The sequence below is a fragment of the Cataglyphis hispanica genome, chromosome 1 (assembly GCF_021464435.1).
Source record: "Cataglyphis hispanica isolate Lineage 1 chromosome 1, ULB_Chis1_1.0, whole genome shotgun sequence".
In the NCBI taxonomy this organism is placed as follows: domain Eukaryota; kingdom Metazoa; phylum Arthropoda; class Insecta; order Hymenoptera; family Formicidae; genus Cataglyphis; species Cataglyphis hispanica.
Window position 1 is genome coordinate 11605815 of NC_065954.1, and position 14488 is coordinate 11620302.

Here is a 14488-nt window from a genome sequence, read left to right on the forward strand (position 1 = left end):
GGACTGTATTTGACGTAGGACTTGTAGCTTTAATAAAAGGTATCTAGGCAAACATTGTAAGACTAATGACCAGTGACTTGAGACCAATCTTTCTTTTAAATAATTAAGCGTGTTATGTGCCATGCTAATTGCATTGCTGTATTGCAGCGCGGAATAACCATAGAATCAAGCAATTAAGATAATTAATGCACGCGATAAAGCTATCAGGAAATTATATGCTACTTTATTGCATGATTCGTTCGAGTACGCCTCTCGTTTTGCTAATTATCAGCGTAAGCTTTCAAACGAAATCATCTTCTCCATATAAACCTTTGATGATAAGAAAACCTTTTGCGACACTCTTTCGAAGCACACATGCATGAATAAATAATTTAAAATATTTTAAAAGTATGTGTATTGCGTATACACATTTTAATATCACATTTGACATTTTCATAGTCTCTATGTATATGTTTTAAATAAATTATTTTTCAATTAACAAAATTTAAAAAAATTTTATTTTGTCATTTTTGAATATGAAAAGCAGGATTAAAAAAATTAGAGGACATCACGTATGCAACATTAAAAACGCGTGTTGAAATAATTACTGAGTAAATTTAATTTAATTTAAAAAGAAAAAAAATATATATATATATATATATATATATATATATTAATAAAAAAGCTATACCTAAAATACTAATACCACAAACGCGCAAAAGCATTTTCTCATAATTTAAATTTTATTATCATCATTACATAGAAAACTTCTTTCACCAAATAGTACAATTTTTTAGCACACACAAGTTTTCTTTCCTATTTAAAAATGTTATTGATTGTGCGGAAGACCTAATGTCAAAGACGCGTTTTTTTCAGTTTTGCTGATAGACAATTTAATAGATAGGAAAATTATTTTGCTACAACGCATATTTGAAAAGCATATTATAAACACATTTGATATTTGCATTGATTGCAGAAATACCTACAGCCCTTGAAGAGCCCCGAGAATGCTGGCTTGGTGGATGCCGGAACGGTCGACGAGATATTTTATCAGGTAAGGAGAAGTTGTCAATCCAATATCAATTTTTATTAAAAAAAAAAATTTTTTTAAGAAAAATAAAATAAACTAAATATATTATTATTTTTAATGTATTACACAAATCATATAACCATATTATTTTTTTAACCTTACACATATATGTACGGTATTACTATTAAGCCCTTGACACACGTTAGAAGCACCAATTAATTAGCAAATTGCTAACTGTTAATTAGCTGTTGACAAACTGTATCTTTGAGAAGTAGCGAGTAATCAATCATCAATTGATCAATAGTTTATAGCCTGGTATAGTTTATAGACTAGTTTATAGACTAGTATCTAATTAAATTGGCATTTTGTTCATCGAATATTAGTGACATTTGGCATTAATAAAATATGCGTGAAAAATGTGTTTATTATATTAAACTTTTATAAAAGTTAGAGGAATATAAAATTATAGAATTATAGAATAGAAGATATTTAAATAACATTTAATGATAATATTTCATACTGCTTGTAATTGTCGTTCTTTTTTTTTTTATCTTTCTTTAATACAATTATTTGAATTGATAAATAATAATAAATTCATGAGAATTGATGGCATGACTCGTTAAGTTCGATATGTTACATTTTATAATGATTAAAATATCGCTCGTACTTTTGGCTCGATCTCGTATAAAGTACTATGCAATCACGCGCCATTTGATTAATGATAAAATTGTTGAAGGGAAATGCTTATGCATTTTCAGATTCCTGCGCTTCTCAGCCATCACGAGGTATTCTTGGAGGAGCTGCGTAGGCGACTGGACACCTGGGAACTCAAGCAGACGATCGGCGACGTCTTCCTCGATGTGGTCAGTTTACATTGTTACTAAGCGCGCAAATATCTTCGGGCCATGTGTGTAAGAGATTAAGCGCATAACAATATATACGTTTTTTTTTTGCGGTTTAAGATTCTAAAATGTTAATGAAGAATCGACAGGTCTGTAACCTTAATTTACGGTGCGTTATTTATTTTATTTGGTCTTAATAAATTATTAGTAATATAATTTAAATTAATAATATAATTTGTACAGTCTCTCTCTCTCTCTCTCTCTCTCTCTCTCTCTTTCTTTCTTTCTCTCATATTATCCTTCTTACATAAACATGGTATAAACATGGAATATTTGTAGCCCTTGAAACACACATTTGTCTGCGTTCCGCATATTTTCTCTGTATTATGTAACGAATAAATTTGCGATGATAATTTTGCGACACATTCGTATAATTAGCCCTTAACTCATGAATACTTAAATAATGAGTCAGCATTTCCTTTAAAATCAAGTGTTTACTTGGAGAATTGCGTTTCGCGTACGTAAATATATTTTCATCGATACGCCGAGGCATAAACATAAAGAAACCTGTGCTGTTTTGCAGTTCACGAAACCGGTGGTGCTGGAGACATACACCCTGTTCCTGGACAATTGGAAATCCGCAAGGAAGGCGATAAAAACAACGTGCCAAGCGAAACCGGCCTTTGCACGATTTCTCGAGGTACGTTCTATCCGCTTCAATTCTCTCTCTCTCTCTCTCTCTCTCTCTCTCTCTCTTTTTCGTATGCTTTCTCGCTTTTTTTTTCTCTCTTTATATAACGCGGCAATTATTATTAAACACAAACTTTTTTATTTTACGTTACTTTTTAAAGCATCGCGGTTCTGATGTTTCACACAATTTTATTGCGCTATAATTTAACTTGTTACTTGATGATCAATATTCTTGTCTACCTCCCACATAAAATCCTCCGGGACTCTGTACATTTTTGATATGCTCGGCAACTTAGATCCTGGAATGCGGATTGTCAATCACTTTAAACTGCGTTTAGCATTTTTTAACGATATTTAAACAAAGCAGTCTATAATTTTATTCTATTATAAATTAGTAAACAATCTATTTTTTTAAAACAATACATGTAAAATTAATCAACGAAAGACCGTTTATTAAGTTTAAGTTTAATTAACGCTAGTAAAGTAAAAGTATTAAAAGAACAGATTATATAATTGATATAATTTAATTCTCAAAATTATTTTACATAAAGTTTATGCTTACATAATAACAAAAAAAAAAAAAAATATGATTATAATTATTATCACTTAAAATATCTAAATAGCATGCCAAGAGATAAATTTTCTTTAACCCAAAGTATAATTTTACCTGAGATAAATTATAAAAAGTTTTCAATGAATATATATTGAGATTTTATTATAATTAGACGATGGAGCGCGAACACAAGGGCAAACTAGGTCTGGACCAATTGTTGATCAAACCCGTGCAAAAGATCCCGCGGTATGAGCTGCTTATACAGAGATTGCTAAAGCATACAGACCCGACGCATCCCGATTACGAGCTGTTGCAGGCCGCGCAGAAAGAAGTGCACGAGCTGGTCGTGAAAATTAATTGCACGGAAAGGGAGTCACTCGAGTGGGAACAGCAACAAACGACGTTAAGGGAGGTCCAGGCCCTCGTTGAAGGTCTCGCCGGCATTGTAACGAACGACAGGTATTAATGGCCAACGACAAATAAATTTTGTTTACGATTCTTATGTCGATCGTGGATGATTCCGTTAGAAACGGTATATAAAAAATTGAGCAATTTTAATAGAACAATATATTCGATCTTCTGCTCCCGACGGCTGATCCCGGTTTGCTGATCGATATGCTGCGCGAGATCGCGATTTACGATCATTTTTCACTATAATGTCGTCAGTAAAACGCATTTACCACAAATTCATGTTATGATGGGAAAATAGTCTCGATATTTTTCGCATCATGATGTGTAGAAACTTCACGCCTAGAAACTTCAGTAAAGTACGAGAAAATAATGGAGCGAGGACAGTTGATTAAGATCTGCAAATTGTAATTAATCGCTCAATTAATCGCTCAGAACGTGCTCAATGTTATATTTTTCTTGTTTCTAGATACTTAAGTATCGACTGTTTACCACTTTAAGTCATAATAAAATATTAAATATAGATTGTAGTTGATATTTAAAAAAAAAACGTTGTATATAATTTAATAAAACGGTAAAATTTAATTTCATGATTTAATTAAACGGTATAACAATTTTGTTATAGCCTGCTATCGTAATGTCAATCTTTTAGAATAGCTATTTCAAAGCAACCTTTAAAGGCGTAAATGATCGAGAAAATACATGTATCAGAAATGATTGAGAAACTGTCTCATCGCAGCAACGTTTTCCAATAAATTGTCGATTATTGCTGTGACAGAAACATCGTTCCACTTCACGCGCTTTTCAATCTGTGCCAATCGCGCTGCACGCGTTACATCGTTTTTCCACTGGACTTATTTAGCCGTTGAAATCGGGGTATCGATTACCAATAATAATGTGTTGTGGTGGAAACTGTCCGCAACGCGACAAAAAGATTCATCGAATTTATCGTGTGACACGTTATCCGCTTTTCCTCCTCTAGAGCTTTCGTCCGGCATGATCTGGTCACTATAGCGTCGAATCAGGGCACGCGGAAGGAACGGGCTTTATTTTTGTTCTCCGATCTCCTTGTCATCACCAGCATCAAGCGTAGAAGCGGCACGATAAGAAAACCATCCACGTAAGTATCCTTGACAAGAATATCTAAAATATATTTAAATAAAAAACATAAAAGTACTATCAAAAAAAGACTTTTTTAAATTTATTTTTATAAATTTAATTAGATTTTATTCATTATGACAGATAACATTTTCTAGATTTCAGAAAATGTAGAATACTCCATGACAATATTTACAAAATTTTCTAAAAGTTACTTATAACCAATTGATTTTAATGATATTTTATTTTAAAGATATTATATAAAGATTTTTAAAATAAAATTGTATAATAGATTTTTTAAATTATATATTTTGATACACATCAAAAATAATCCTTAAGGATAAAAGAGAAGAGTATTGCGACAATAACAAGCGATAAAAATTCGCAGAAGCACGTGTCCGAACAGCCTGGTTGGTTTGCTTGACGCGAACAAATACAAAATGTTGATGCGAATTCCACTGGACGATCTCGAAGTGATGAAAGGTATTATAGGGACGCCGATTTATCAAACTACTAATCATTTGAGAATGAAACTATCTTAATATCGATTTTCCAGCCAAAGACGAGAATTTAAGGCGAATGGCGCGCGAAGTGGACTACCTTCGAGAAGATTGCACAAAGTTAACTCAACTTCAGGAACTCGCCGCGACTTTGCACGGTGCCAAGCAGCAGTTGGAGGATCTTATCAAGGATATGCTGAGTCAAGCCCAACGACAACTGGCAGAAAGAAATGCAGCGCATTCGCAGTTGGCTTGCTTGGAACTAACACTCAATACTCAGTAAGCACAAGAGAAAAATTTTTAATTTAATTTAATTTATATTAATTGTTGACAAATTATCTCTTGAAAATTAAATGAGACAAATAAATGAAAGCGTCTAAAAAATATTAATGATAATGAAATATTATTATTTTAAGATTTGATACACACTCAAGTCTTTATTTGCTGTATACTTTGAGAAAGGGAACGCAAAATTATAATCTTTGCAATAATACAAAATAAATTCTTACTATAAAACATCAGAATCCGCGATTGATACTTTATTTATAAATTTGTTGATTGGACATTTTATTTATAAATTTATTCTTTTATAATTATGCATGAGATGAAATAAACTGAAAAATGTATTATTTATTAAATCGATTCACTTGATGATTAAATTTAGCCCTAGGTTAGTAATCAGTTGAAAGTTAATTTTGCAAGATTATCGCGAAATCCTTTAATCGTGTTCTCCGAAAATCGTTTTTGATCACGTTTTCGCTACATACACACATTGAAAATTCCTAAATCGTGATGATTCGTTCGTAATTGCAACGTGACTCATATTGTACTTTCGCATTTTATTTACAGAGCCGGAATTGAGAATATATCTGTTATGTTCGCGAAACCTGACAAACGTGCGAGTTGGGAGGAGAGCTTTAATGAAGCCAAGCAGAAACTCGGTGAGTAGCATTACGTCGAGCTTTTCATATTTTTATAAAGTCATCTTAATGAAAGACTTTTTAAGTGTTAGTATATACTTTAAAAATATTTTTTTATTTTTTTAAACAACATTTAGTAGCAACTTAGTAAAAAAAATATCGAATATATTACTCTTTTACTTTTTTAAATGAATAATTTAATCAACGTAAACTTGATCGATATAACTTCTCTTGGATTTTCACAAATAATAGCTGCTAAATAAAAACTTGAATGAAGAGAATTAAATGAGTAAAAATAGTGAAATACAAACGTTAAAGATTAAATTACGATTTTAAAATAAACACGAGATTTTGCTTATTATAATTTTAATTCTACTAGTATACATATTAATCTATAAATTTAAAATCTTACTATATACACATACATATATAAAATCTATTGCATATTTTTTATTTTCTCACCTCTTGACTTATAAATTCACAAATCAGAATATTTTAACCACCTTGCTATTTCGCGTGCAGCACTGTCAGCCGACAGGAGACTGTGTCCTGAATTCGTGGGACCTTTACCGATCAGAAAAACTCGAGCTGGTCTCCAGTTCACGTGCGCGGCGCCGACATTGGTAAACGGACAGGGATCGAAGGACGTTTGGGTCTGCAACAGCGATGGATACGTCGGTCAGGTGTGCGTGCTAAGTCTAAGCCCGGAACCACCGCAGGTTACGTCGTGTAACGGAGTCTGCAACTCCAGGATACTCTGTGTCGCCGGGATACCCGCGTGCACCCCCGGGTAAGATTAACGAGACAAAGTGAAAGCGAGAATTAATTGCGACCAAAGATAATTTTGAACACTCGTTGAGGTGTACAAACATACGAGTTTAAACATTGTCTTTTTAGTTCAAACACGTGCACGTCGAACAACAGCCCATTTATTAACAGCAAGAGCGGTATAAGCATATCGGTACAAGATGTGGATGCCAGTGGCGGTAATATACAGTTAGACAGGTAATCATTCTCTCTCGTGGCAATTGCGTGACTAAATACGCGTAAATAACGATATCTCCATGATACGGCGTTAAGCGGTTTAGTTGGATATGATTTATTAATAATTATCATATATTATACATATATATTTTTCTCACACACATTTACCAGATTAAATGTAAAATTTCGAACGCAATTTTATTGAAAAAAATTTATTTAAATTAAATTAAATTTTTATTAAAATGTTTAACATTTGTCTTTACTCGCGCGCGTTTTGCAGTAGCTCGAGTTCCGACGATTCAGACTCGGACGACAGTCCATGCGCAGATACGGGCAGCACGACATTGAGCGGCGACGTATCGAGTATTGACAATACTACTGCGGAGGAGGACGCGAATCAGCCCACGATGTGGCTGGGAACCGAGGACGGCTATATCCACGTGTACAACTGCAATGACAACATCCGGATCAAGAAGAACAAGGTGAAGATCCTGCACGGCAGCAGCGTGCACTGCATCATGTAAGAGCCTCTTCTCTCTCCTAACTTTATTATTATTTTCTATAGATAGTATATATTGTTTTTAACGATCTATATCTTTTATATGCGATATAACATCATTTCAGATACTTGGATAACAAGGTGTTCGTCTCTCTCGCCAATGGGGACATCACCGTTTACGTTCGGGACCATAGTATGTACTGCGATATACTTTTCTAACAATATTTTCATTTTCTTATTTATAGTAAAATGTGATTTAAAAAAAAAATTTCCTCCATTGTATTGCAGCCGGTGGATGGAATACACCGGATCCGACGACGGTATCCGTCGGGACGGTGGCATCGCCGGTAACCAAGATGCTATCTGTTTCTGGGAAACTTTGGTGTGGCTGTCACAATAGTGTGAAAGTTTTGAACACTCATACTTTGGACATTGAGCACACGTTCATGGTTAGCAGCGACACGAGCCGTGCCGTTTCTTGCATGGCGAATTCTGGAGGCTTGGGCGTCTGGATTTCCTTACACAATAGCGCTGTGCTAAGGCTCTTCCATTCCGGTAGCTATGAATGTCTAACGGATATCAATATCGCGCCGGCTGTCACCAAAATGCTTGCCAGTAAGTCTCAACTCTCGAACAATTGAAAATTATTATCATTGAGACAATGATACTTGAGACAAGTATTTCTTCTTAATTATTTCTATTATTTATCATATTTATTATATTGTATAATTTCCACCAATTATCTTTGTAAATTGAATTAAATTAGCAAAAATTTAAAAAGACAACATAAAAAAGATAAATTTTAAGATAACAAATATTCTAGATTTAATATCTTATAATTCTCATCACTTCTAAAAAATTGATTAAAGTTACACAATCAAGCTAATTTGAAAAGTTAATTGTATAAAATTTCTATTAATTTATATATGAAATTGACTTTTTTCTCCTCTAATCTCGTCTAATAAAAATATTTACGATTAAAAGAAATAAGGATAAAAGCAAATATAACAAAATATGTATAACAAACATTTTAAACTTATCGAAATGAATGTGTTTTATTGTAATTCGCTAATTGACAGCAACGAGTCCTCATTTAGGGACAAGATCCGGCACTTATTTTAACGGAAGCGTTAAATTTGCTGCAGGTTGCGATGACATAATTCGGCAGCACAAGGCCGCGTGTCTCAGGGTTACCGCACTGTTGGCTTGCAACGAGTTGCTTTGGATCGGTACGAGCGCCGGCGTGCTACTCACTGTGCCAATTCCCCATATAAAGCCATCCACTCAGAGGATGTCGCAGCCACCGATCGTGACTGGTGCGTATTGACGTCACATTCTCGTCACATACTGTCGCCGTTATTATTACGCCGTGATATAATTAGAAAGCTGGCCGACATCCCAAATCGCGCTCTCGATACTCATCCGTGCGGAAGGATATAGGAGCGATCGATCAGTGTCAAGCTTTTTTTTTTCAGCGTAGGATGTAACACCTGATGATTTGTGCAAGCATATTAATTGTCTATTTTGATTTATACGTAATTAATATCGTACATAATACATCAGTAAAATTTTCTCAATTATTGGTATTTGCACATGTATGCTTACATTTCGATGTAATGAAAGTAAGAAAAAAAAAAACAGTATCGTAAAAGTCTAGTCAAAAATTTAAATTATACGTGAGATTATTTTTATATGAATCGCGTTAAAATTGCAGTCATGAAATTTTAAGGATTGTGATTATGAAATCTTCATGCTTAATATTTATTGAAGTGCAAAATTTCTGACCCGAAATCTAACGAAAAAATTATTTTGTTCCGCGCAGGAATTCCTCACGGGCACACGGGACACGTGCGCTTTCTCACCTGCGTGGAAACGCCGAACCCCTCGAAACCCGATCCTGGTTCGAAGGTGAATCGTTACTCACTAAAGTCGAGTAAAACGCAACAGAACAATATCAATCGCGGCAAACTCCTGGTGATATCTGGCGGAGATGGTTACGAAGACTTCCGTGGACCTCAGGCATCCGCAGAGTTGCAGGCCGGTCGTGAGGATTCTACGAATCATCTGCTATTATGGAAAGTGTGATATGATCTCGGACGACCCCAGGTAAAAGATGAGGAATATATTTTTGAAAAATATTTAAAATATAGATTATATCAATGTGTGTGTATTAAGGTTACATTAATTATACATATGCTTTAAATACACGCCGTTATTTAAAAGAAAAAGAAAATAAAAACATATTAGATATAAGATTTATAGAATATTAATAGACGTAGAAATACAGAAGTGTTTCTGTAGAAAATTTATTGCTTATTTTAAAATATTTTTTTTATCAGATACAATTTCTTTTTCTTAGTATATTTTTATTAACATTTTATGTTAAATAAAGATTTTTATCATGCTGAACGATGTTCAGGATGATGCAGTAGCTATTTTACATCTAGTAAGTATTTTATCGAAATTTTAAATACAATATCCAGCTTCTCTGGTAGAATTTAGATATGTATGATTTGTCACTTATCTACACATACTTCCCGTATTAATCACTTTATTTTTTATTGTATTAATTTTTCACAAAAGGTTGTCTTTTACTATATTTTTTATTAAAAAAAAATTATTTCTTAAGATAAGATTTTTATATTTTTTAAAATCTTTACATTACGTTTATATATTATTTTTACAGGCATGCTAGTCCAATGTACTTTTTATTATATCGAGAAATATTCTTTCCTTATTCAAACTGATTCACGAATGATTGTTTTAGTCTTCAATTATTTTAATATAATAAATATCTAAATTAGTGATTATAGATCTACAGTACATTATTTTATCGATATAATATAATCTGAAAAAGATATAAAAAGAAGATTTTGCAACAATTGTCATGATGCGGAAACGCATAATATATATAATTATCATTAATTTTAAATATTATTGTATAATTCATTACGTGCTCATACGAACGAAATAATGGAGAAATAATTCGCTTTGAAGAGGCAATTTTAGTTGAATATGCTTGATCATGGGTGGATCTATAATCACCGTAGATTATCATAAGAAACGAATTGACGATCGCCTGCATTGTAGGCAAGGGTCGCGGTAAACGAAAACCGGCATGACACGCCGTGGGAATCGTTGTTGTACGCGCAGCATGCGGACGAATGCCATCGCCGTCGTCTGATCGTGGCCGATCACGACGCGCCGGCAGGTCCGGTTTTCAAGGAGCGCGGTAGAATTCTCTGGCTGATATTAGCCGAATGGATTAAGGGGAAGATGCGGGAACTGCACTACTTCCAGGACGTGAGGAAATGTCGGGTGCATATTGCGCGGGAGTCCGATTGATCGACGATCTTGGACCTGTTTTTTTCGTCTTTGCGCGAATCTATGAAAAGGATGTTGTTCGTTGTTTGGTCATCACTCGCGCAAGTCTGACGCAAAATCATTTACCAATGATACATGCTTGATGGTCAAATTCCTTTTTTTTTTTTTTTTTAATATACATATATTTGGAGAGTAATATTATGAAACGATTGTTACATAATATTTAGAGATCTGGATGTTTAAAAATATTATGTAAATTTTTTCACATATTATAAATTATTAAATTATTAGCAATTTGCATTATATTTATTTCGATTCTGCATTTGTAATTATGTAGTAAAAAAAATGAATTTCTCTGCATTAAGCACGTGCCTTTGGTAAATAAAATTGGAGATGAATAAAATTGCGAGATGTTGGAAATGATAGGATCTGATTCTAAATGTAATTTTCGATGTCGATGTATGTTTGCTGTTTACACAAAGACACGATTTTAAGAACGGCCCATATATTAAATTAGCATAGTGCCAAACGACACAAAAGTTTAAAAGACATTTACAAACTTGCTACATCTTTTAAATAACGATAAATGGTTTTTACATATTTGTGTCGTTTGAATTTGGATTAAGGGTACGTTTTCTTTTAGTTGCACTTTCAAATATCCTGTAGATTTAAAACGAAATAAGCCTACAGTGAAGCTTTTAAAGGAGAGAGAAATATAAAAAAAAAAAATAATGAAAAGTGCAACTAAATAAAACATGTGTGTTAACGGACCGGATTACGATCAAGTAAATCATCGACATCGATAAATCGACGATAGTGGAGTACCTGGCAGGGAGTTGAATCGAGCTTATATATCAATACTGGCCTAAATCGAAAAATAGCAGATATATATATACATATATATATATATATATAGAGAGAGAGAGAGAGAAAGAGAGATCTATAATTTATTACGATTACTAAAGTGCCAAAAAAAAAAAAACACGAGAATTTACTCCCCGTTTGATCAATCGATGCCGCGAAAATACTGACGTTCTTGGTTATTTCTAGTATAAAATGTAACTCGATGTGTTTGTGTTAATTGTTGAGAAATTTATCGGATCTGTGTACATCAAGGGCGTTAGAAAACTGGAGTAATTTACAAATTTATTTATTAGAAGGAGGCGAGAGAAATAAAGACAGACATTTGAAGCTTTCGCTTATTAGAGAGGCGAATGTTTTTATTTTATTCGGATTTTATTATTTTCTAATTAAGATCACAAGTCAGTGAAAGCAAGTTTATAACTGCAAGTCAGTACAAGTGCCAATAAATCATTCATGAATTCGTCATTATATACGCGTTTTATCGTATATTTTTTATTCTCCTCTTTCTAATTTTTTATATATAAAAGTTTTTATATATAAAAGTTAAGAGAACTTATTAAGAGAAATTTTAGAATCTTATTTTACAAAAATTTAACTTAATTATAATAGATGGCAATTATTCCTAAAAATTTTTGAGTTTTCCCTAATATTTGATTTTAAGAAATTGTAAAAAAGATAAGTAATATTAATTTAATTATTCTCACCTACAATTACTTGCTTATTTACTTTTCTGTAAAAATACTACATACATCATATGATTTATAATTGAAAAACATTGTAAATCTAATAACACAAGAGAAATTTAAAAGGTTGTGCACCATTGCTTTTGTACGATCATGATAATTGATAATTTAGTTGTTTACACTCGCTGTTTCTGCAGGTCTTTGTAATCAATGTTGGATAATATAATAATTTGAAAGCAAATTTAATTCAAGATAAGGATTTGATATTAAAAATCGCAGCGTATTTAACAAGAAAATATGCCATGATTTATAGCTTCTATTAATTACTTACGTGATACAAGTATTCAAAGAATTAATTATTAATTAATATGTTTTGACTTGTAACTGAAAACATACAACATTGATTGCCATGAATACGCAATCGCATGCGATTTGAATAGTCAACAGTCTGTAATAAAGCGAATTACGCTTGACAATAATTAAATGATAATGAGAACCTTAATTATACAAGAAACCAACCGAAGTTGTATGTATTTAAAAGCCATCAATGTTTCTGCTTGTGACATCCTTCGTTATTCATGAAAACGAGCGACTGTAAAAGCAACGGCCAAGTAATTATTCCGATTATCTGCGAATGTAGTGATTTACGTGGTGTTGAATTTAGTTAGTATTTAATCGTGAGTAAATTAATTAATTGTGAGTAAATTGCTTATAATTTGCAATGGAAAAAATATGACAAATCTATTATATAAATTAAGTACAATGGATATTATATTAAACGTCAGATAAAAAATTGTGCGTAACACAAAGTTAATTATTCTCTTACGCAAAGTTTTTCGGCTTTTACGATTTATTATTCTTATTCGAATATATACTCGACACGCAGATCTTTTTAGATAAAGAAATATAATATTTATCGTTCTATGCAATCTCTTGGTCTTTCCATTCCGATATTCGACAATTTTATTTATGTGTGTATATCAATTATTAATGTATAAATCAGGATTTGGCGCGCACTTGTTTATCGCACAAAAATAATACTTTGTCTCTCAAAAGGATATATTCAAATTATATAAATTTTTGTCAAATTAAGGCATACGAAAATACATGTATGAATGCGAATGATATGTAATCAAGTGTAACTTCGATCTCCAAGAGATCGTTTTTCAAGCAAATATACACGTGCAACGTCACAAAACGTGAGAAAAATGTTGAGATATTGCGCTTTCAGTTGTAATTTTATTTATCATCAAAAGAGAAAATTGTATTAAAAACATGTTTATTGAAGACAATGCATATACATGTCAATAACATTAAACAAACAAAAGAATCTTTATTAATACATATAATATTATATATTGATAAAATATATTGCATCTTTCTTTTATATTATAAATAAATTATAATATATAAGAGAGCAAAAATACACAGAGAGCGCAATCACAATAACATCTGACTGACGTTATATGCCTGTATATGCGCTACACAATGCATACATAAATTTTAATTAAACTTGCATTTGTGAGATATGTATACGTTTCTCGAGCGAGACTTCACTTTTTCTAGTGAATACATAAGTTATATTTTTAATGTAGTCAGTGTTCTATGGGCAAATTATCTGCTTTGACACACGTGACTACACTTGTATTATATATAATATTCGATATTTTTTTGGTTCATTATTGATTATCTCGCTGCGCTACATCACTTCGAACATTATAATATATAACGGATAGCGCGTGACGATATCATAGAATCTGCACAAAAGGTGCGAAGTGTATGTTTGCATTCTATCCTTTTTGTACGTGTGTGAGAGTATTTGTGCATGTATGTTTGTTCCGGAGACCGGAATCGTGATATAGAGAATTTCGGATTTAACATTTATTATTCCAAAATTGTTAAATGCGCGCAAATACTATGCGACACCGCGCATGCGATGTACACAAAATATTAACATATATATGTATGATACTATGTACAAATAACAATGTTCGTTTAAAATAAAGTCGTTTACAAATATACTGATGACATTACTACGCTTTACGTTGCAAATGATATTTTATATATATATATAATTATAGTATATTTTATATATATATATATATATATATATA

At 32.3% G+C, this 14488-nt stretch overlaps 1 protein-coding gene across 4 annotated transcripts in view; it reads left to right on the forward strand.

Moving 5' to 3' along the window:
- Positions 1–14393, forward strand: part of LOC126849404 (rho guanine nucleotide exchange factor 17) — a 52844-nt gene extending 38451 nt beyond the window's left edge. For 2 of the 4 annotated variants that reach the window (XM_050591192.1, XM_050591202.1), the window contains 16 exons: positions 956–1033; positions 1768–1872; positions 2435–2551; positions 3267–3553; positions 4485–4622; positions 4989–5083; positions 5157–5379; positions 5950–6041; positions 6543–6810; positions 6918–7025; positions 7285–7524; positions 7629–7696; positions 7792–8118; positions 8646–8819; positions 9326–9609; positions 10594–14393. In XM_050591192.1, coding sequence (XP_050447149.1) covers positions 956–1033; positions 1768–1872; positions 2435–2551; positions 3267–3553; positions 4485–4622; positions 4989–5083; positions 5157–5379; positions 5950–6041; positions 6543–6810; positions 6918–7025; positions 7285–7524; positions 7629–7696; positions 7792–8118; positions 8646–8819; positions 9326–9588 — 2583 coding nt within the window. In that variant the 3' untranslated portion in view covers positions 9589–9609; positions 10594–14393. Of the gene's footprint in view, positions 1–955; positions 1034–1767; positions 1873–2434; positions 2552–3266; positions 3554–4484; positions 4623–4988; positions 5084–5156; positions 5380–5949; positions 6042–6542; positions 6811–6917; positions 7026–7284; positions 7525–7628; positions 7697–7791; positions 8119–8645; positions 8820–9325; positions 9610–9922; positions 9950–10593 lie in introns of all 4 variants that reach the window. The other 2 variants (XM_050591211.1, XM_050591219.1) reach the window with 2 other exon arrangements.
- The last annotated feature ends 95 nt before the right edge of the window (positions 14394–14488 follow it).